The sequence below is a fragment of the Salvia splendens genome, chromosome 4 (assembly GCF_004379255.2).
Source record: "Salvia splendens isolate huo1 chromosome 4, SspV2, whole genome shotgun sequence".
NCBI classification, from domain to species: Eukaryota; Viridiplantae; Streptophyta; class Magnoliopsida; order Lamiales; family Lamiaceae; genus Salvia; species Salvia splendens.
In genome coordinates, this window is record NC_056035.1 from 7,331,429 (window position 1) to 7,354,669 (window position 23,241).

The 23,241-nt window shown below is 36.3% G+C and overlaps 2 protein-coding genes and 1 pseudogene across 2 annotated transcripts; all 3 read right to left on the reverse strand.

Annotated features, from left to right (window-relative positions):
* Positions 1-1,372: 1,372 nt before the first annotated feature.
* Positions 1,373-3,324, reverse strand: LOC121798776 (40S ribosomal protein S20-2-like). Its single transcript, XM_042197951.1, has 4 exons — positions 3,222-3,324; positions 2,981-3,100; positions 2,016-2,129; positions 1,373-1,670 (listed from the first exon to the last, which is right to left on the reverse strand). The coding sequence occupies exons 2-4, from the start codon at positions 3,090-3,092 to the stop codon at positions 1,528-1,530; spliced, it is 369 nt and encodes a 122-aa protein (XP_042053885.1). The 5' UTR covers positions 3,093-3,100; positions 3,222-3,324; the 3' UTR covers positions 1,373-1,527.
* Positions 3,325-7,663: 4,339 nt separating this feature from the next.
* Positions 7,664-10,585, reverse strand: LOC121797619. Its single transcript, XM_042196255.1, has one exon. The coding sequence runs from the start codon at positions 10,187-10,189 to the stop codon at positions 7,973-7,975; it is 2,217 nt and encodes a 738-aa protein (XP_042052189.1). The 5' UTR covers positions 10,190-10,585; the 3' UTR covers positions 7,664-7,972.
* A 7,199-nt stretch (positions 10,586-17,784) lies between these two features.
* Positions 17,785-22,953, reverse strand: LOC121798388 (annotated as a pseudogene).
* Between the last annotated feature and the right edge of the window lie 288 nt (positions 22,954-23,241).

Sequence of the window (23,241 nt, forward strand, 5' to 3'; positions counted from 1 at the left end):
TTGTTAATACTGTCATTTTAGCATGATTTACAAATATACTACTATTGGATCACGAGCAAATTATAATATGGATAAAATCTGTAAGGCATCTTCTTCCTTTGTATTGCAGCAGTCAGTCTCTCTCAAACCCAAAGCCAACAAACGTCAAACTTGCAGTTGTAAAATTTACCATTGGTATTCACATGCTCGATTGACTTATTAAGAAGCAAGAAAAATAATTCAATGAAACACATCAAATTTCAAACCTCATTAAAGTTGCTATAAATGCCCCTTCAGTCCCATTGATTTTGTCGTAACTTTAATAACCTTGAATTAAGTAGAGCATAGTAATTCACGTTTTTTTTTTATTAACTTGACAAATTTGTGGTTTGATTCTAAACAACTTGGCAATGTTTTAAATATAGCATTCGATGTAAATCATATAGGTTACATATCATATGTGAACGATATATGTTAATAACTCTTTCATTTAGTCTATTTACAATTTTTTGTTGTCATGTACAATTATTCTGATTTCAAAATCTTAAAAATCACTATTGATATCAGTAATTTTACAAACTACAATCAATAAACATCAGTGCTCGATTAATTCATTTTTTTTAATAACTTCAAATAAATGAATAAAAAACAAATCAAGTTATAATTTTTATAAAATTTGGAAAATTAATAATGTAAGTAACATTTATTAAATAATAGTTTTATTATTTTATTATGTATATTATTTTGATTTCAAATCTTAAAAATACCTATGAATTTATTATTTTTACAAATTACTGTACTATATAAATATCAATGCCTAGTGTATTCGTTTTTCATTATAACTTAAAATTAATTAATAAAAGAACCAGTCAGGATATTATTTTTATATAATTTATAAAATAAATATGTCTATAAAACTATTAAAATTAATTTTAAAATATAAAAATAGGCTAATACATGAACTAAACGTAAGTTATATTCACCAAAAGTATGGATTGTAGTATTAATTATTTGCAGTTTATAGATTGGAAAAATCTATAATAAATTCATCACTTAATCTATTTGTAATTGGAAAAATAAAAATTTTAAATACCATAAATGACGAAAAAATCCCATCTTCGAACTTAACATTTTTTCAAAAATAAAAAATAAAACTATTGCAATTCATAGGAAACTATTTTTACCCCAGGTCTTATTTGATCTTCTCGCTAGATATAAAACTGGAATGGGAATAGACGAAGCAATTTGTATTTCAATATTTAATAACCCAAACCTTTTAAAGCGAGTGAATCATGCAGATGAGTAACAACTAACAACACACCTGTTGAACATAATACTCCATTAAATTGGATTTCTATTTATGCATAAAATAAAGAAATACCTACAAACCGCCTTTTAAAAATTAAATGCCTTAAAAAAGCATTGTTACAAAACTTAAATTCATTAGTTCAGAAACAATCTTATATTCGAATTTCAAACATTTGAAAGGTCGATGAATAAACAAGCTCCAAACTAACAAAAGCATAATACAGCAACAGTGCGGATCATCTAGGAGTCAGCAATGGTAACTTCGACCTCTACACCAGGTTCAATGGTGATTGAAGTAATCTGCTTCACAACATCTGGTGAGCTGAAAAGATCAATCACTCGCTTGTGCACACGCAGCTCAAACCTATCGAATGTGTTTGTTCCTAAAGAGTAAATTCAACAAAATGTAAATATTTTAAACATATAAGAACTAAATTAGAACTAAGATGCAAAAAGAACATAGAGTGGGGAAGATGTGAATCCAAACAATTTTAGCCAGTAGATGTCACACTAATTTAACCAAATACCTATGACATTAAGAAAAATATCAGTTTTTTCAAACCACACAAACTTTCATTACATACATGGACAAGAACTTAATAAACATTAGGTTGAAAATTTGTATTAAGAAACATTACAAGATCACAGTTGAGAGAGTTTCACATAACCAAGCAATCAAGGGGAAAATGGTAGCAACATAATTTCTACAGTTTATATAGGATTCATACCTTCACCGCAAGGAGACTTCCTGGTGGTGATTTTGAGAACCTTTGTAGGCATTCTGACTGGTCCTTTGACTCTCAGCCTCTTGTCCTTGGCACCACGTACAAGGTCAGCACAAACTGTTAACATGAACCTCCAGGTCAACAATGCTTTAATCTCATAGGAACCATACACAGAACAAAGGAAAGTTGGTAAAGCATCATAACTCAGAGCACAGCCATAATTCATGAATAGCTCCGTTGGACTAACATTGACCCTCAATAACAACCGATTTTAGAGTTGATGCAGCATCGTATGACAGAGCATAGTATAATTGATGAATGACTCGTACGGACTAAAAATCACACAATTAAACATTACCAAGAAATCCCCAACCATATTTGGTTGATGAGTATCAACCAAATAAACAGTAACAGCCTATTCAGATAATCATGTCAATCAAATTGGTAGGTAAAAATATAAAACTTATTCACTAGTATGACTCATATAGCATCATGCCATTAGCACATTAGAGTAATATATGAAGCTCGCTGCCACTTAAAATAACTTATACTATGATTATACTACAAAGTGGTGGTAATCATTGTTTAGAAGAAATTGCTCCAAAACTAAACTTGTAAGTTTTTTTCAAAACCAAGGGTACTCAAACTTAATGTTGAAACACTGATCACCATTTGCATAGAAAATCTGTCATTATAAATATACCATTGACTAACATTTTAAATGAACTTTAGCCATATACTTAAAATTATTCAATGGTACGGTGCAACTGGACTGTAATGCTAGACTACTTCAGAAAGGCGCTTCACAGAATTATGGTAGGCAGGCATCGCAATACTGCATTTTATGCGACAACAAAAATAAATTTTTCATCGAACATACAAAAATCGGGAACATGTCAACTGAGAAGTCCAGAGATTACAAAGAGCAATCAAATAATGAATCCAATTAAAATAAATAAAGGTTATACCTTTCTCGAGATTTTTGACATTTTTGGAGGACAGAGTGATGCGGATCTTGTGAATCTGCTCTTGGGGCTCCTCCAACCCCGGCTTTGTCGGCTTCATTGTTGCGAACGCCATTGTTTAGTCTGCCCCAAACATACATACAGAATAGTGCAGTCAATCAATCAGAAAACGTAAATTCATATTCTCGAAACAAATTTCAAATAAGTAGGCGATCATGAAATACATTTTAGTTAGTGAATTTACCGGTGGCGGACAGAGGGGTGCGGCGGCAGCGCTGAGAAAACTGAGAAGAGTTCCACCAAATTAAACTGTACCTGATATGTAATTGAGATTTTAAAACCTAGTGACCAAACTATTGTTTGCGTTTCGGTGCCCTGCATTTTGGATTATTTATAAAACGCACCCAATAGTTATTTATTTCTTTATTCATCTTCTTTAAAAAGGTGATTATATCATCTTCAATGGTACACTAAAACCTAAAATGAGATAGGTAATTAACTTTAATAGTACTCCAAAGTCAATCCCAGTTTTATTTTTTGGAAAAAAATACATATCTTTAGGTTTACACTAAACTCAAACCTAAAAGTTTTTTAAATTTTATGAGTAAAAAAGACATAATATAGAGAATATTCTTTTAAGTTTGAGTTTAATGCAAATGATTAGAGTAAAATCACATTTGATGTAATATTTATACTAAAATGAGTTTGAGTTTAGTGTAAATGGTTGGAGATGCTTTTACAAAAGTTATTAGTGTTACTATTTAGTACAATTATTACTATTTTATGACCATGTTTACTATTCTTGTTATAAAAATACTACTATTGTTAGAATTACTAATAATATTTTAATAAAATACTCCCCGTCCTATTCAAAATGTTCACTTTATTGAGTGTCACTGGATTTTAGGAGGAGTTATTAAGTGGAGTAATTAGAGAAAAAAAGTAGTAGTTGAATATTTTATCGAGGAGAAAGGAAAAAGAATTTGTTTCTAAATATAGAAAGGAAAAAAGTGATTGCATTAGTAATTTTTTTTAGTTGAATAAGATAAGTTTTCACGTGAAATTTCGAGAGATGATTGTACCATTCTTTTCGGAGATGCATTGACATGCCTTGAATGGGCTGATCCATTTCAAATATAAGGGTATTTTATTGGCCCAATCGGTTAAAGCCCAATATTTTAATGATTAGGCGCGCTTGTGTTTGAGCCCAGTTCCTATAACTCACTCATTGATTACCGCCATTCCTTGACTCATTATTAGTGATTCATCATAATAGATAAGGTATAAGTTTTCGGCTAATTTCTTGTTGTATTTGGTTTATAATTTTCATATATTGTGCATTTCTTATACTAGTTAGAGGCACCCCCATCGGGTCTTTGTAGTTAGATGCACCATAAATTGTGCATTTCTTATACTAGTTAGTTGTTTTATTTTATCGATAGTGGTTGTTGTTCTTTATCAAAATAACAAATCTCACTTATTATAAATATTAATTTACTGAAATATTTACACAAAACTATATTAGTATGGAAATACATTCATCATTGGCCACACAAAACATATCAGTTTATGTTTAATAAACAATAATTTTATGTCTAATTAACAATTAATAGAGGGCGTGACATTTAGTTTTCCTGATTTCCATCGTTTATTTTGAAAAATATGTGAACACATAATCTTTTATTGGGGTGTATCCCACTAATCATTGAGGATGCAGTACTTATTAAGATCGGGCCATCTACCGTATGATGTTATTTTTAAAACTAAAAAAACTCAAAATTGGGTTTGTTCCCATGCCCTATTTAGAGCATGCTCAGCGGTGGCGTCCGTCGCCACCGCCGTCCGCGCCGCTGGCACGGACGCCATCCGCCGCCGCTGCACTCGCGCCGCTGGCACGGCGCTGCTCGATGTATCGAGCACGTCCGTGCCAGCGGACGCACACGTGGCGGCACGGGATTGGGCAACGGCGTAGCCGTTGCATTCAAACTTTTTTTTAAAAAAATCGGTATTTAATTATAAATAATGCTAAAAAATAAAAAAATATATTTTCCAAATCCCAAAAATATGGCCGTTTTTTCCCGTTTTTTCTGAATTTTTTTTGATTTTTTTTTATTTTTTCCCAAAATCATCTATAAATACACACATTCATCACTCATTTATCACATCAATTCATCTCTCATTCATCTCTCATTCATAATTCTTATACAAACTATCAACACATTCAACCTTCACTCAAAACATCAAATGGATTTCACTCATCTCATGGCGGAAGCGGAGCGCGAAGAACAAGAATACTACGAACAACATCGTGCCGCTTACGAAGCATATGTCGCGGCGAATACCCCCGCTCATCCTCCTCAACGCACTAGATCAAATCGCCGCTACATCCATCGTGACCGGGAGTTGCTGTGGATTTTAATTTTTAGGATTTTAATTATGTAATTTTTAATTTTTAGGATTTTAATTATGTAATTTTTCATTTTTAGGATTTTAATTATGTAATGTTTAATTTTATTTGTCATTTGTAATATTTATTGTGGTTTTTAAATGAATTTTAATATTATGGAAATGTTATTGTTTAATTGAATTTTAAATTAATTGTGATCATCCTTGCGGAAGAGCACAGTTGTGGGTGTTGTGCTCTTGCCAGAGAGCAGGCATGAATAGTACCGCCCGGGCCCACAACCGTGCCGCTGGCAAGAGCACGGTTGTGGATGCTCTTATGGATGTCAAATGATTTTAAAATTAGGATCAAATTTTCAGTTCAATCGTCATCAACACGTGATGAAAATTTAATTTTGTGATTCCAAATCTTCGATTGAGGTGAAGCAATCTAGTGTTCGTCCAATCTATTTAACTTTACACCAATTATATTCTATAGATTTCAAACTTTTTTTCCTTCAGCCAGTCCGAATGCAACAAGAGGAAAATTGTGGACATCATCAAAACCCTCAATCTGGAAAATGGACACCAAATATGAATGGTCCCCCTTTGTAAACACCACAATCAGTGGAAAATTAGAGAGAGAGAAAGTAAAATATGATACCACAAAGATTCCAGAAGAATCCTGGGGCTTGACTCAGACAACCTCAGCAATAATGGTAGGTTCAATTTGAAGACATGAAAGGAACACCACTGGAATGATGACACAATAAAAGAAGAAAGGAAGTAAATGAGTGAAGTAAGATAACAATGGGTAGAACATATAGTAGTTCCTTAATTTTCCAGCTAAAAGGGGGTCACCCACATAATAATTGAGTTAATTAAATAAAAGTTAAATACTGTATCATAATTCACGGAAATTTGTGGAAGCCAATTGATCCCAGTCACTTTCTGTAGTACCATAATTTCTAATTTTCGAATAAATCACTTTATTTATTGCCCAACACATAATTTGATCCATCATGTCTGTCAATTGTTTAACAGAGTAAAAAAATGGTAACAATGAATTCTTTCAAATTTGAAGAGAAAAAAGCGAAGTTTGTTTGTGTACTATTATAGTAATCATGATATCTCTTTCATTTGTTAACAAAGAACGTGACCGAAATCAATACCCATATTCTCCTTTTTAGGTTTGGTGAGTAGTCAGTACCTACACAATTATGTATGTGCCTCTACACCAAACCAAGAATTAGGGTTTTTTTTCCCTCTTATTTGATTTTTAAACAAAAAATACTACTAGTACTAAACAGAATAACGCTAGTACAATATAAGATCAATTGTTTTGAAATAAATATAATTTAAATTTATGCACAACTCAAAGTTTGTGTATTTTGAGACAATTACCCGAAGCATCAAACCTAAAATGATATAAGTAATAGTAGTAATCACAAACATTATAATGTAGAGAGTTAGTACTAGTATTGGAGTGGATTGATGATTGAAGGACAATCACAGCTTTACAACTATAACTGTGGAATGAGATAAGCTCATTTTCAATAGCTCCCATATGTGGTGTTGCCATCTCTCTCTCTCTTCAAATATTGCTAACATTGTACAATTTCATCTTCGAGTCTTTAATGGGCAATCATCAGCATCTTTAGGTGATTAGAACCTTTTACTTGACATGTGCCGTAATACCTGCACAAATGGAGCAACCTTTTCCCTACTCTTGCATGTGCACATACCTTTTTCCATTTCCATGAAAATATACAAGAATTTTGTTGTTGCCTACACAAACGAAATAATCAGAAATTGTTGTCTCACCAGCACCTCCTATACTAATACCGGTCCTTCCTTGGTAAAACACCAGTTTACAATCTCGTTGCAACGTCTATTTCATGTATGGGACGGACGCATTGATGATGGCACCCTCTGCTTAGCTTAGCAGTTTGTTCACATAACGCGTTTTCACAATCAACATGCCTGCTCAGCTCTGAGATGTATTATTGAGAACAATCATGTTCAGCTGAGGCTGTTTAGGAAATCAACAAGGCCATTTATGTCTTCAATTAGGAAGACAAATATTTATTCAGTTATAATAATCCCTTACAGCAATTCACAGTAGTCAGTGCAAGTAAACTAGAAGATCAAAGATCAATAACTAAAACATTTCATTTTAAAAACCTTATGGACATTGAAACAAATTCATTCCTTTCATAACAAAAGACATTCACTATGTACGTACAACAGAGTGAATTAATGGTTAAGTAAAGAATTGGATTAGGGAAATATGAAGACTCCAGAAGCAGCAAACTGTTTGTCTTTGTTTAATAGCAATACAAAATATCAAAAGAACTAATTGTGAGTCATAAATAATGCTAAAAGTTTGAGATTTCCACCTCTATTTCTGAATCAAAAACAGAAGCATAACCAATAATGCTTTTCCTCTCTACACACCAAATGGAACAAAGAGATGATCCATTCATAACGCAATAATGTAGTACTACTACTATCTAATTCATTCACTAAACCGATTGAGAAAATGAAAATAAATAAATTAATTAAATAACAAATCCTACACCAACAATTCTAGAGAGTTAAACCAAAAAACCATTATATTGATGACGTTTGTGCAAGAACCTCATTAAGCATTTCATCCTCGCCATTCACGCTTCTAAGAAGCTCTGCATCATTCTCCTCTACACTGGAGAAGTCCTGTCTCTCAAGTTTCGCATGAGCTGCGACGAAAATGAGCTTCTGTACCTTGTCAAACCCTAATCTCGAGGCTCCTTGCCCTCCAAACAATTTTGTGAATGACCAATCCCACTTTATCCCACTTGAGGTTGCCTGAAGGAAAAGAAGCCTCACTGCAACTTTACTAAGTGATTTAAATTCTTTAAGACAAGTTTCCCACACAAGCCTACTACTCTGCGGATGAGCAATCTTCATCTTCCCGGTAACAGGATCCTGCTGCTTCAGCTGAACTGCCTGTGCATACAGTGGCTCCAAACCTTCTGATCTCCACTTCATAAGCTCCATTAACGCGATATGAGCCTCCTCCCCTGCAACGAGGCGGGTAATGAATTGTTCAACGTCCTGCTCTTGCTCGTGTGTCAAGCACTTGAAAGGGGGGAGGTACTTCCCACTCGCGTCCCTAACCAAATACTGCGGATCAAGAATGAAGGCAGCTGACCATGCAGGGTGGTAGTTTTTCTTAAACCGCCTTTCGACTATCCTCTCAACAGGCCCCTCTGCTACATTGCATTTGGTGCACCACTCCTTGATTTTAGACCTCATCTGCTCCCAGAGAGGAAGGCATCTCCCAACTAAAGGCCTCTCTGCCTCAACCTCTTCGGCCATCGATATTAGCAACTTTATCAATGAATGAGCAGCCTCTACTTCATTCCAAAATCCAACATCCTGAACAACACCAGCCACTTCTGCAGCAGCAAGATCCTCTAAGCAAGCAACTTTAAATGTGTCATCCAACACAACTAAACGAAGAATTTGTGAGCATGTTAGGACACCTTCCAACATGGCAATAAAAGGACCTGAATTCTTAGAAATATCACGTTTAGTAGTGGGGACTGTAATAAAGGCAGGAACTTCAACCCCTTGCAACCTAAACTTGAGGAAAGAATTCCTAACCTGCGATTGAGAGTTAATCAAATTTGCGATTTTCATACACTTTTCGGTTACACTCACAAATAGTGGAAGCTCTTGAGTGAAGTCCTTGATCAAACTACAGAATCCCTGAATCTGACAAGATAAATTAACCATCCAATTATTCTGGTGTTCTAAGCTTTTCAGTGCTTTCCCTTTATACCTATCTGCAACGATGCCTACACATCTATGTGCATTGCCACCACAAATATCTCCAACGGTCTCCCACAAGACCTCCTCGGCATGCTGCGATGGCACTGCTTCACCGTTCGAGCAGACCACCTTTTGGAAGACTCTGGTTCCATTAGGAAGGTTAACCATAAATTTGACAAGACGCTTGTCCCCTTCAATGCAAATTTGGCTCTTCCATCCATCAGAAGCAACCTGAAAGAAAGCTGCATCCCGGATTCTTGCTTCGGACGCCCTTCTAGCCTCCTCGAACTTGGAATCGAGCCTCGAGCATAGAAGCTCCCGTCTTGACACCTCAGGCATGCCGACTTGTTTAAGAAAAGCCGTGAACTTGGGATGTTCGAGGCTCGAAAATGTCACCGATCCACAGACCTCGAAGAACCAATCAGCTAAGAGGTCAAAGGCCGCATCAACTTGCTCTTTGCTCAATGCATAAGTTGGTGAGGCCTTGGGGCTCTTGAGCCTCTTCACACTCTCCTCCAGCATTGCCAATGGCCTCAAATCATCCCTACCACCAGACAAAATCGGAGGCTTCGGACTCGGGCCTTGCAATTGCCTACTTTGGTGAGGCATAAAGCCAATTAATCGAGACGAATCAAACATGTTTATCGGAGACACGTCCAAGGAAGAGTCAGAGCTCCGTTTGCGCTGCGACGAGGGTGAGGCGAGAGGGGGTAACTGGGTGATAGGCTTCAGCATAAAGCTAAAATTGGGGCAAGCTCCTCTCTTGAGATGCTCGGAAGCAGTTCTTGATGGGTTTGACGCCGAGAATGCAGCATCGCAAAGGGTGCACTTCAGCTTCACTGATTTTGGGTGGTTGGTGTCGGGGTTTGTGATCAAGATAGGATCGAAATGAGCCCAGTACCATGCTCCTTTCCCTTTCACGGCCTTTGTACGGAGCGCCAGTAGCCTCTCATACCGTTTGTTCACGGCCACATCTTCAGCCGCCTCCACTGGAGATGAGTTTGCATTAGACATTGACGGAGGCTTTCTTTTCTGGTAAAAGGGGACCTGATTCCGGCGGCGGGTCGTCTCCTCTTCGTAAAAATCGGAGCTTTTTAGCTTTTGCTTAATTCTGTTGGTAGGTAGGGGTTTATGATCGTTGTATCGCCATTTCTGGCTGAGTAGCTCTCAAGTGCTGAAGGATGAGTTCTTTTAAGAGGTCGGATTTTGGTTCCACCGCATTCCCTCACCGGCGGCGGTGGCCTTGTTCTGCCGGAAGAAAACAAATGGCAGTTACGATGTTTTGAGGCTAAATTGGAGCTTGAGTAAAAAACAGAGACCGCGAAAAGAAGGCGACATATATATAGACAAGGTGTGAGTGAAGTGGAGTGTTCTTGACTTGTTTGTCTGTGTGGAGATAGAGATAGTGGTGGAGAGGAGAGAAAAACCAAAATAGGGATTTTGATGTGAACAGCAATGAATAAGTGGTCTCTTAACCGTCTCATCTCTTAACTATTCATAGACTCCACCATACTTTTCACTCGTCTTTTAACTAAGAGACATCGCATGCATTCCTCTATCTCTTAATTATCTCATCCCTTAATTATTCATTTAATTTCATTTTTTTCCAACGAATTCAATTAATAAAAACACACTTTAATAAATAAAATAAAATTACAATTTAAAATTCTAAAAAATAAAAAAACACGTAATTAAAATCTAAAAAAATAAATAAATAAGACATAATTTAAAATACTAGAAATTAAAAATTATACACTTAAAAACTACTCCGTCGGCGAATCATCCCCCGAGGCGGTGGCGATGCACACACATAATTTTGCTAATTTAAAAGACACACTTAAAAACTCTTCCTCCACGGCGTCGAATGCGCGACCCCGGAGCTTCCACGGCGGGCGAGCCGGCCTATAACGCGGGGTGAGCGGCATGCCGGTTAGGGGCGGACAATTTTTTTTCATTTTTTTAAATTCAATTTAATTTACTCCTCCCCTCATTATTTTCACACCATTCAAACTCTTCACTCATATTTTCTCTTACTAAAATTTGTGGATTCCATTGGTATTAAAAATGGACGATTTGTGGAATGACGCGTGGAATTCTCTGATTCAAGAGGTGCATAACCAAGCCGACGAGGAGGATGCGGCGCGCGCAGCGGAATTGGCGGAGGCCGCGATCCCTCGTGAGATTATTGCTCGTCGGACCATCCAACGAGACCATAGCGGAGCGCACCAGTGGCTAATGGCGGACTGCTTTGTGGATAACCCCCGTTATCCAACCGAGATTTTCCGTCGGCGTTTCAGAATGTCGCAACGGCTCTTCACCCATATAGCGATGAATTTGGCGGAGCGGTACAGGTACTTCACCCTCCGGAGTGATTGCACTGGCCGGATCAGGCTGTCTACTTTTCAGAAATGCACCGCTGCAATTAGGCAGCTTGCCTATGCCGGAGCGGCTGATATGTTCGACGAATACCTATAGATGGGTGAGACGACTAGCCTAACGGTGCTCAGGCAGTTTTGTAGGGGGATCCGGGAAATCTTTGGTCCGGAGTTCCTACGAAAGCCAACCTTTGATGAGTGCCAGAGACTGCTAGATATGCACGGTTCGGTGCACGGTTTCCCAGGGATGTTAGGGAGCATCGATTGCATCTATTGGGAGTGGAAAAACTACCCGGTGGCGTGGAAAAGCCAGTTCACTACTGGTTTCAAAAGCAAAGGTCCATCGATGATTCTGGAAGCCGTTGCTGACTACCGCTTGCGGATATGGCATGCGTATTTCGGTGTTGCAGGTTCGAACAACGACATCAACATTCTGCAGTCATCGCCTCTCTTCAATGATGAGTGTCGGGGGGAGGGTCCAGAAATCAGCTTTGTAGCCAACAGAACGCAGTATAACAGGGGGTACTATTTGACAGATGAGATATACCCTCGTTGGCCCGTATTCGTCAAGACAGTTCGCCAACCGGTTGGACCGAAGAAACAATATTTTGCGCGAAAACAAGAAGCTGCTCGGAAGGATGTTGAGCGAGCTTTTGGTGTGCTCCAAGCGCGATAGGCCATTATACGGTGTCCGGCACGAGTTTGGCACAAAGATGATGTCTCGAATATTATGTTAACATGTATCGCATTGCACAATATGATAATAGAAACTGAATGCTTTGCTGCGGAGCGTTGGGCACCGGAAGATGGTGCAAGTTCAAGTCACGGTGTTGCCTCCGTGCCGATACAGATGGGTGTAATGAATATTTGCTCCAACATTTCACTGATATGCGCAGGAGCACAACACATACCACACTCCAGACCGATTTGATTGAAGAGATATTGAGCACGTAGGGGGCGTAGCGTGAAGAAGTGGTGTGATTTTCTGTAGATTAAATTTTCGTTGTATAATTTTTCCATTACTTTAATACGACGAAAATTTAGTATTCAACTTTAATTTATTTAATTATAGCTGTTTTTTTTCTAATTATTTACATTCCGATAATTTTAATTATAAACAAAAATAAAATAAAATGAAAAGTGGCTAAAAAAATGTCCTCTATAGCTGCTGACACTTTTTTTATGGGTGTGGATAAAAAGAAGTAGCTGTGGACAAAAAAAAAGTGGCGGGGCTATTGGAGGGGCTGTATAGGCGGCGGCCACATGGGGGAGAGTTGCAATGCAGCTGTGCCGGGTCAGTTGCATTGTTGATGTTCAAAACTTCCGTTATTCTCAAATCAAATATTAAATGACATATCAAAATATTTGAGCATAAAAGAGCATTTTTTGGGAGAGGATCCCCTGCTGTGCACAAATCACAGCAGGTGTGCACAGCAGGGCCCTGCTGCCCCTCACAAAAATATTTTTAATATTAAATTTTTATTTTTTTTAATAAAAGAAATAATAATAAAAAATAGGATTGTATGGGGCAGCAGGGGATCCTCTCCCACATTTTTTTGGCAAATTGGGTTATCGTTTGGCCCATAGTAGTCGTTTTTATTCACTTCCATCTCACCCATCTGCCTCCAGCCTCCAGCACTAACCCGATCACTCTTCTTCACGTATGTTTTAATTTGTCACATAAGATTTAGTTTGATAGTAATTCAAAAGAGTAAGAAATTGGCAACAAAGTTAAATTGATGATTTTTTATTTACATTTTAAAATAATGAAAAACAACATAATTTCGAGCAACGTTAGTAATTTTAAGGACTAATTGCGTTTATTTATGATTGTTGAAAAAATTTATACTACTCCTATATAAAAAGGACCCAAAATGTCTAACTTAAACGTCTACAATCATTACCTCATAAAAACACCTGTAATTATTTGACTATGTATCACTGATGCATCCGGCCTCCACTTTGAGTATTTGAGCATTCATTAGGTTTTGATAATTATAAGTGGATTTTAAGAATGCACTGGTAATGCAAATCAAACTTATTGTTAATTAGAAAAAGTGGCTTATGTCTTTATTCAAATGTCAAACACGCCATCAAACCTTTGGAATATTTCACAAAATACTGCTTGAATCGATTGGTTTGAACTTTGATTAAATGCGTATATTAAATTAGTGGGACAAGTGTAAGCAATGTTAATAAGAGTTGTTAGCTAAAACAACCCATAGAATTTAATGTAGTGGTTGATTTAGATACAACCGTGGCTCCCACAGCATGATTTGACAATTACTGCTAAGAAGATTAGCTTAATCAGTTGAGATTTAGTACTACGAGAAAAAATTCTCTACTCTAAGAATACCACATGGCAATGTGATGTGGTATGCCCTACCAATGTTATTTTGCCAAATAGAAATATATAGCATACATGGCCAAATGATTATAAGGCATAATATGATGTTTTAAGGAAATTTTTACAGTTCCATATATGGAGTATATACAACCATATATACACTGTATATTCGCAATCTCTTTAACTTTTACTCAAGTAAATATATGTTTTTGACTATCTTAATAGGGAATTTATATATAGTTTAAGTTTTATCTTCGTTATTTTATAGTACTACTAATTGTTTTTTATTGTTAAGTAATTATAATAGACCACATAATTATGTCTATTAAAGTTTTATCTTCTTACTTTTATAGTTGATGTTAAACAATATAATCTCATTTTAATTGTATAAATTAAGACTGTAATCCTTAATGTGAGTACCCTAATAATAGTACTAGTAATATTTCAATTTCTTAAAATTCATATTGAAATTTATACTACATATTTGATCTATTGTATAAAATCTATCAGATCATCTTATCTTATATTATTCGCTATCTTTTATAATATTTTAACATAACACATTATCATAATATATAGAATTAATGTGTAATGGTACAATAAAAAAGAACATTTATAGTAAATCTATTGTGTGCAATGCTAACAAATTTTAAATTATGTTATACATCAACAAAAAAAGAAGATAAGTAATTCCATTAAATAAATAAATTGAATTTATGTATATATATCAATACAAAAGAAAAGAAGTCTAAACTAATAAATTGTTGGTGCAATATGATAATATCATTCATTTTAGTATATACACATAAAAGAAAATGCATATTATTAGGGATAGTTTCCTTAACAAACGAGAATTAATGAATTTTTCTTTCCAACTTTTTTATGCTTCTACTTGGAAGCAGATGCCTTGTATATTTCCATTTGGCAAAATAATATTGGTGGGCATACCACGTCACATTGCCACGTGGTATTCCTAGACTAGGGAATTTTTTCTCTAGTACTACTATATGAATTTGTTATTTTTCCCATTTCCAGACTAAAAAAAATGTTCCCTCTAATAAAAAGTTTAAGCGAGTTTCTCTTTTAAAAGTACTCCTATCACACATAAAATATATAGGTATTATTATTATTATTATTATTATTATTATTATTATTATTATTTATGCTGCTGCTCAAAGGTATTGTTCTTTTTTTTATGTATTGATTTGAATGGTATTGTGTTGTTGATCGGCTTCACAAAATTAAGCAGCATCTTGCCTTTTCCAATAGTCATCATATTCAAATCACTAAATATACACTACTTTCAAATTCTCGAATGATGCCAATTGCCAAATGTAGTTCAGATGAATTAATTCAAAATTTCAATTTAGGATGCTTTCACACTTCAATGAGCGTGTATGTATTGCTAAGGAAGTAGCTTCTTTCACACATCAAAGCAAATCCTTGACTAAACTGAGAGCTTATTTACCACAACAAAGTCTCTCACATTTCACCTTCCCACACTAAGTAAAACACACAATTTCAAAAAGGCTGCAATCCACATTTGAGCTGATCACCCTCGCAACTTCCAACTCCCACATGATTTTCTGTCTATTTAATCTCATCATAGTCGTCAGCAGCAGCTCAAATGTGGAAGAGTTTATTCGAAAAATGAACAAGGGATTACGAAGTGAGATGAGAACATACCCTTTTTTAGACCAGTCACATGTTTTTTAGTATTTTGAGGTTCATGCAGAACTACTCCATTTAGTACTAATTTTGTAAGACAGTATCAAAGAATCTAGTATTTATGTCAGAGAATCTGCAGACTCCTGTAAGATCCCGAATGTAATGTAATTTCTTGAAATTGTGAAGTGAAAATGCTGTCTCCAATTTCATTACTACACATATCAAAGCATCAGAAGTTCCTAACTCAGCAACTAAACTAGGAAAAAAGAAGGCAGATTCAGTCAGACAAATCATGCCTTGCTCTGAGTTGACATACACTCCTTGGCAACATAAGAAAGGCACGGCCCTAAAATCCCTAATTCTAACGGAAAACGGCTAAAGATACACACAATACACATGAGAGATGATCAGCATGCTATTCATGGCTTTGCACTCTAGAATCCTCAGCATTATGTTCAGAGTGTACAGAAGGCAAGTTGTCGCTGTGATATGAAGCAGAGGAGGTGAAATTTGGCCTTCCTCTATTGTAGGCTGTTGCATATCTTTCTTCGGAGACCGGGTTAGAAGGGACGGCGCCAAATGAAATTGTGTGCTCGTATATTGGCTTCATAGGCTTTTGCTCCACCTGATTACCAGAAACAAAGCTGCCGATAACAACCTGTGTGTAGCATTTCAAGATTGAGTATCAATTTGCAAGATCAAACTGTAAATTGTATTTCTTATGTTTAATGGCAAGTACCAAAGTTTAGACAGACAACCTTAATTTCATGCTTGTAAAAACATTAGATTACCAATTTCATAATGAGGCCAGTTTCATCAGATTGAATATTATCACATAGCATAAAATTTCAGATGAAAATATCGTCTTACCTCGTACGTTAAAGTACCACCAGAAGAATTAGATTGACGCAATGTAACATTTGAGATGGCACCATTTGCAGCCAGGATGCAAATTGCTCTAGATACTTGTTGGGAAAGTGATATTATCTTCATATTAATATCCTGTCATGAAAGAGTGAAGATATAAGACAGTGAAACACGAGATAAAGCACCTTCTGATCAACCTTAGCACTAAGTATTTCTATCTTCTACAAGATATGCAAGATCAGTAATAATGAATTAACACTGCCACCAACATTGAGTAAAGACATGCACTCTTACTAAGTAGATAAGCACAACTCTTTTAATTAGTCGATCCATAATAACACCACCAACAACAGTAATTACTGCAGTGAAGGATCTAAACAATATATTTCACCCTCACACGTATCTATCTTAATTGTGATTTCATGACTTTTATTCACTAAAGATGATATTGTTATCACAATAAAATTTGTAAAGGATCACATGACTCAGTTTAGAACTTGGAACAAATTTGTAGGTGTAAGGAAACTAATTCAATACTGTAAAGTTAATTGGTCATAATCAGAAGTACCTCGCCAGCATTAACAGTAATCACATGAGGTGAAAATAAATTAGGAGTGATAATGTTGGAGTCTATTAGATATAATAAGCCTATTAATTTGGTCAGCAGCAATATTTTAATTTTAAAATTCAGAGTAGTATTAATTACCGACCGTCTTGAATTATTATTTTCAAATTGGCAGATTAAATGAATCGGAATACATAAATTTGAAAATACGGGATGGAATATTGAAATGAGAGTTTAATTATTTAAAGCTATAAAAGTTAAGGTTGGAAGTATTATCAACATGTTCAAGTATTCAACATGTTCTTTGTCTTCTCGGAAAAAAAAAAAGTTGACCATTTTCAAAAAGATGTGCCCTTGAATTTTGGTTAATTTACTGTAACTGCACTTTGATGCAACTCGGATTACTTGCATGTGACATAAGTATCTCAAAAAAATCATAACATGCATGTACAAGTATAACTTATACTTAGTACTAGTAGTAAGAAAATCGAAAAAAAAAAAATTACTGAGTAAGAATAAGGGTAAAGATTCCCCTTTTTAAAAGAGAACCACTGAAAAAAATAAAGATATCATGTCCCATATATTCATTCCATCAGCTGCTAGATGGTAAGTTAGCCAACGAAACAGTCAATTCTTTTTTTGGGGAATTTATGCTGATGGAGTACACTCCTTTTGTGCATAAAATCTTTAAAATTGAAAAACATGAAACTTGTAGTGCCCATAAAATCATGGAATATCAACATTATAGACAAATGTTACAGCAGAAGCAACATGAAACAAATGGATATCAACCATCCAAAATCATTACTACTATTATAAATAATGTTGGAGCTGGAAACTCGCATCGCCACTACAACATCCAAATCCCAGAGCCTCTATATACACACTACGCACACAAGAAGAGAACAGTAGTAAAACTCACCTGTATCCACAAAATTGAAATATCAAATAACTCAGTATATCATGTTCATATTTCTAAACTAGCGCCACATTAATCGTGATTTAGGCAGCACAAAATGCGCTCTCCTCTCCTCGAACGAGTACTCGAGCTCCTCTTCAACTTGAGGAATGGATGTCGTCTTGATGGAAGCTGGTGTTGCAGCTGTCTGCATTGGAATGGATATTGCTGTGGGTGTTAAGGGTGCAAGTTGTAGGTGTCTTCTGAGGTGTTCTGTTCTCTTGCTCAGCTCTCAACTTAATATTGGGAGGGGTCCTATTGATTGTAACCAGCTTCTGCCATAACTCTTCGTGTTTCCTGTTCAGGTCTTCCATGACATTTGCTGCAGTTGTTTTTGATGGATTTGCAGAAGAAAGAGGAGAGAAAGGCTTTCGCATCAATTGCCGCTCTGCTTCAAGGGCAGTTGATAAGTTGGAAGAATGTTGTTTTGTAGTAACGCCAGCCCGGTTCAGACCTCTCCTCTGAACTGCAAACCAAAAAACAAGAAACAAATTTACAAAAAAACCTTACTCTCATCCAAATTTTGCTTATTTTTAATCCATATTCATTGATCACATTATCTACTTCCTGTATTTTTCATTGAAAATACTCATCATCATCATCCAGTGAACTTGCATAGGCTAGGCAAGACAGAAAACAAAGGATTTACGTGCTGGAAATCAGAAAATAATTTACCCGATGAGGAAGCTGCATGTCTATCATCCTTGCGACGGTTCTGATCTATACACTCATTTTTCTTGGTGGTCCGAATATTAGGGATAACTTTCACTGCAGGGGTCACATGAGACTGCAGCATAGGTTCAACATGAGATACTCTTCTACTACTTGCCCCAGCATATGATAATCTAGGTGCTTTCTGATTTATACACTCATTTTTCTTGGTGATCCGAATATTAGGGATAACTTTCACTTCAGGGGTCACATGAGACTGCAGCGAAGGTTCAACAAGAGATACTTTTCTACAATTTGCCCCAGCATATGATAACCTAGGTGCTTTCTGATTTATACACTCATTTTTCTTTGTGGTCCGAATATTAGGGATATCTTTCACTGCAGGGGTCACATGATACTGTAGCATAGGTTCACTAAGAGATAATTTTCTATTACTTGTCCCAGCATATGATAATCTAGGTGCTTTCTTCAATTGGGGGTTCTTTATGGGACTAGGCTTTGAACCATAAACAGCTTCCTGCTCTGTTAATAACTGTCCTTGGTGTTTCTTTTGGTCCTGAAAAAAATGCCCATAAATGCACAGGCAGGGGAGAGAGAACAAAAAGTTGAGCAACAAACTTTAGGTTGTAAAAATGTATACCCTCTGTCTTTTCCGCTGTATTTCTTTATCTTTCTTGAGAACTTTATAACCTTCAAGGATAGTAAGCAGACGAACCTATAAAGAGGGAGAATGGAGAAAAAGGAAAAGAAGATGAAAGTCTGTCCGGATAAATGTAAAAGGGAGAGGGAAATTTACATTGTAAACTTGAACTTACGCCGTCGTAAATGAAGTCAATTCCTCTCTCATTTTCCCAAGCTAAGATTTTTGAAGCAAGTGTATCCATCATTGCTATTGTAGCAGAACCGCGATAGGGACCGGAAAGACATTAAAATTAACTATTAACTATGTGATTAAATCATAAGACTACTGCATAAGAAGGCTTCTTTATGTGTGATGCCTATGTACCTGGAAGCTTATTGACCAAAGCGCGAGCCTTTTCAGCAAGTTTTAGTGTAAGATGAGCACCTCTACCAGCATTATACCTATTACCATCCTGCAGGAATATAATGATAATTTAAGCAGTTCTACAAAAAAGCATCTCTAGAAAACAAGAAGCAAGACCAACCCTATTATATTTTTCGAGCCAGCTTTCCTCTTCACGTGCAGCCATCCACTTCTCAACCTTCTCGCGAATTTCTTTCCTGCTGAGAGCCTCCTCTTTAGCTCTAGCTATTTGAATCTCAATTGCATCAAGCACACAAGCAGCATCAACAGATCCTTTATCAATCAAGAAATTAGTAAGAAATAAGGGCTGTGGTGAAGCAGAGAATTTTCATTATAATGATCACAAGTAGTACCAGATTCAGTAGCATGCATTGCTATTGCCATTGCCATTGCACTATCTCTCTCCGGAGTAAGATGAGTCTTCCTACAAATAGCCTCCAACTCAGCCCTCTTCTTCAGAACAAGTTTCCTTCATCTTGCTTTCTTTCAACTCTTCCAAGCGAGAAACTTCTGCCTCTACCTGGAAAATTAAAAGTGGAATTGATCACTACCACTCTGGTGTACCATCATTCAGCCTATACAATCCAAGCCAAATGTAACAATGAGGCATTTGACTCACATAATTAATGTGGTCAATAGAAAGCATGTTGGGCTCTGTTATCTCGTCTTCTGAGGCTGCGAGCTTACAAGTAACTTTCTGAAATATCTGTTGCTCTTCGATTGGCGTGTCCATTAAGTTCCAGAGTTCCAACAATGAAGCCGTAAGGTCTTGTAGCTGCCAATGTAAAGAAAGTCACAAAATGCTGTTTTATGGAGGAATAAAGAGTACTACTAAATAAGCAGTCGAATGCTTGCCTGCTGCATTCGCTGTAATTTAAGCTCTCTTAGTTGTTGTATAGCAGTCCCCAATTGCTCTGTAGTACTGTTATTAATGTTTTTTGAGCTTTTAGCTTCTCCTAAACTCGGATGGATTTCATTAGCAACTTTTTTGAAATCCAAACCAAGCACAACACACAGAGAGTGCAAAGAGTTCAGGCGGTCCTGTGTCATCTTCTGACACTTTTTCTACACAAAGATCACTCATAAATATACCAGAGGCTAAATACATAATTACAATTGAATTTCAAATGCAAGGGAGGGAAATTACAAACCTTTTCCATTTGAAGTGCCCTCAAGTCTCTGTGCAATTCCTCAAGCTTCTTTATCGAAAGATCAGGTTCAGTGGTTAGTGGTTCATTAGAGGAAACCCCATCTGAGCTACAAATTTCATTCTTTATGCTCTGCATCTCAGCTAGGACCTCAGACACTTGATTCTTCCTAGCATTTTTTCTCTTTCTCAACTCCTCTATCAGTGGTTGGATCATTCTGAGTTCAGCCTTCAAGCTTTCAGATTTATGATCAGACTGAATAAAGAAAGACCATTTCATTGGCAAACAACATACAGACAAATGAAAGCTTTCGAATTAACTACGCAATATATATGCTTTTTTGTTCAGAAAAATCCTATTCAAAACAGTGACCACCAAGTCTTCATAATTCATTTTACTGCAAAATGGTGTTTGAAATTAAACAGTGACAATCGTATAAAGATATGCAATCATGTCAATTTGGAACTTCTTAATTATAGAAGCTTTAGATGGATTTGACACTGATCAGCAAGTTGATGTTGGAGAAATGACGTCTGCAGTAAAAAGAATACCACGGAGTAGAAGAAATATATAGACTAATTGGCCAAATCAAAGGCTCACCTGCCTGATATGCACTGGTTGCTCTCCTATTTCAGAGCAGATAGCAGCAAGCTCTGCTTCAGCATCAGCAATTGCCAGCCTCAACTGAGCTCTACGCATGTTTGCCTGATCTACTTTTCTTCTGAACACTTCTAAACATTCTTGTTCAAGTTCAACTATCGCCTTTTCCCTTTCAACATCAGATTCCCCGATCTCCTCCCATATTAACTGATGGGCAGAGCAGAAGATCATAAACGATATAAATTACATTCTGTAACATTGACATCCAATCAAGTGATGGACTCAAGAACATCACAGCAATATGCATTTTCTAATCGTTAAAAGGCAAGAAGAAGGGGTTGCATAAGCAAGCTGTAACTGAGAGCTATAAATATTTACCTGCAATTCATATAGAAGAGATCCAAATGCTGACTGCATGCGCAAAAGCACATTGCCTTGGCATGCTGACATTTTAAGGTGACTAGACCTGACAAAAGATTGGTTTCAGTTTTTACATACCAAAGGAAAGAAGTGCGGTAAAATAATGCAGCAGACAGGGAGATAATGTGGAACAAAATGTGCAAATATAAAAATGAGTAGGGTGGTGTTTCAACTATTAAAGGCAATAAACCAAACCTGTTATAGAACTATGGACCTATGTCGCATCAGCCAATCCCCGAAGTTGAAGTAAATGCTCTAGATTAGAACATGGACATAATATTCTCTTTTATTTAGATGCTGTAGTGAGTGTTAAATGTTTTATGTAAGAGACTCTTACTTTGGACATTACTCTTTGTGGTGCATTTGGCATAAAAAGCATGTCAATTCATTTCTGCTATGATTGAATGTGAGTTTGTGACAATGGTCTCAGATTAAATGCACATGTAAACACACATTACTCGCCACTCATAATCTGCCTTCGTTGGAGTAGCTCTCAAGTCTTGTTAAGTAGGAAGTATCAACTCATTAACTTTATTTTAGAATCATCCAGCATATACACAATAGATTGTTGTACTCTTGACCTAATTGCTCAGGCGTTTGTTTATATAAAACCAGAATCTGGCAAAACCTTTTCCATCTTTTACAATGATCTAGGTTTAAATTATGAATATCATCATACGAGGTTCTGAAATGACTATCTTAGCTAGAGAGAATTTTATTGACCAGTCGCAGCTGCCATTGAAGGAAGAAGAGATAGTGTGAAATAGCAAACTCTAAAGTAAGTTTATCTCAGTGTAGATGCACGACTGTTAAAAATTGTCATTTCAGAAATTATATTGCAACTCAGAAATAGGATATCGAAATGCCTCTTCCTATCAAATCTCCCTCTTTTTCCAAGTAATTCATATCCGACTTCGACATATCTCAGTTATTTTCATACACAACGCGTAATATACTACTCCAATAACAATCAAATTACGAAGATTGAGGTAGACAAAGAAGAGGAAGAAAGACAGCAGCAAGCAAGCGCACCTGAAAATCGAAAAGCAGAAGCAATGACATACGTTTGCTTCGTTAAATTGTGTTGGCGAAAGTTGGGATTTGCGAGGAAAAGCTCAGAAATAGAGAGTGGGATACTTTGGAAAATTTGACCGTAGGACCCGATAAATTATACTCCCTCCGTCCCAAGCTACTCGCACTTATTTCCTTTTTGGCTCGTCCAAGTTACATGCACTCTTTCCATTTTTAGTAAAAATTTTCACCTACAGCCGTCATTTTTTACTTTTCCTATACACTCATTTCTTAATCTCCGTGCCGAAAGGAAAGGAACGAGTAGCCCGGGACAGAGGGAGTAGTATGCCAGGTTTTAAATTTGAATGAGACAGTAATGTTTTTATATGC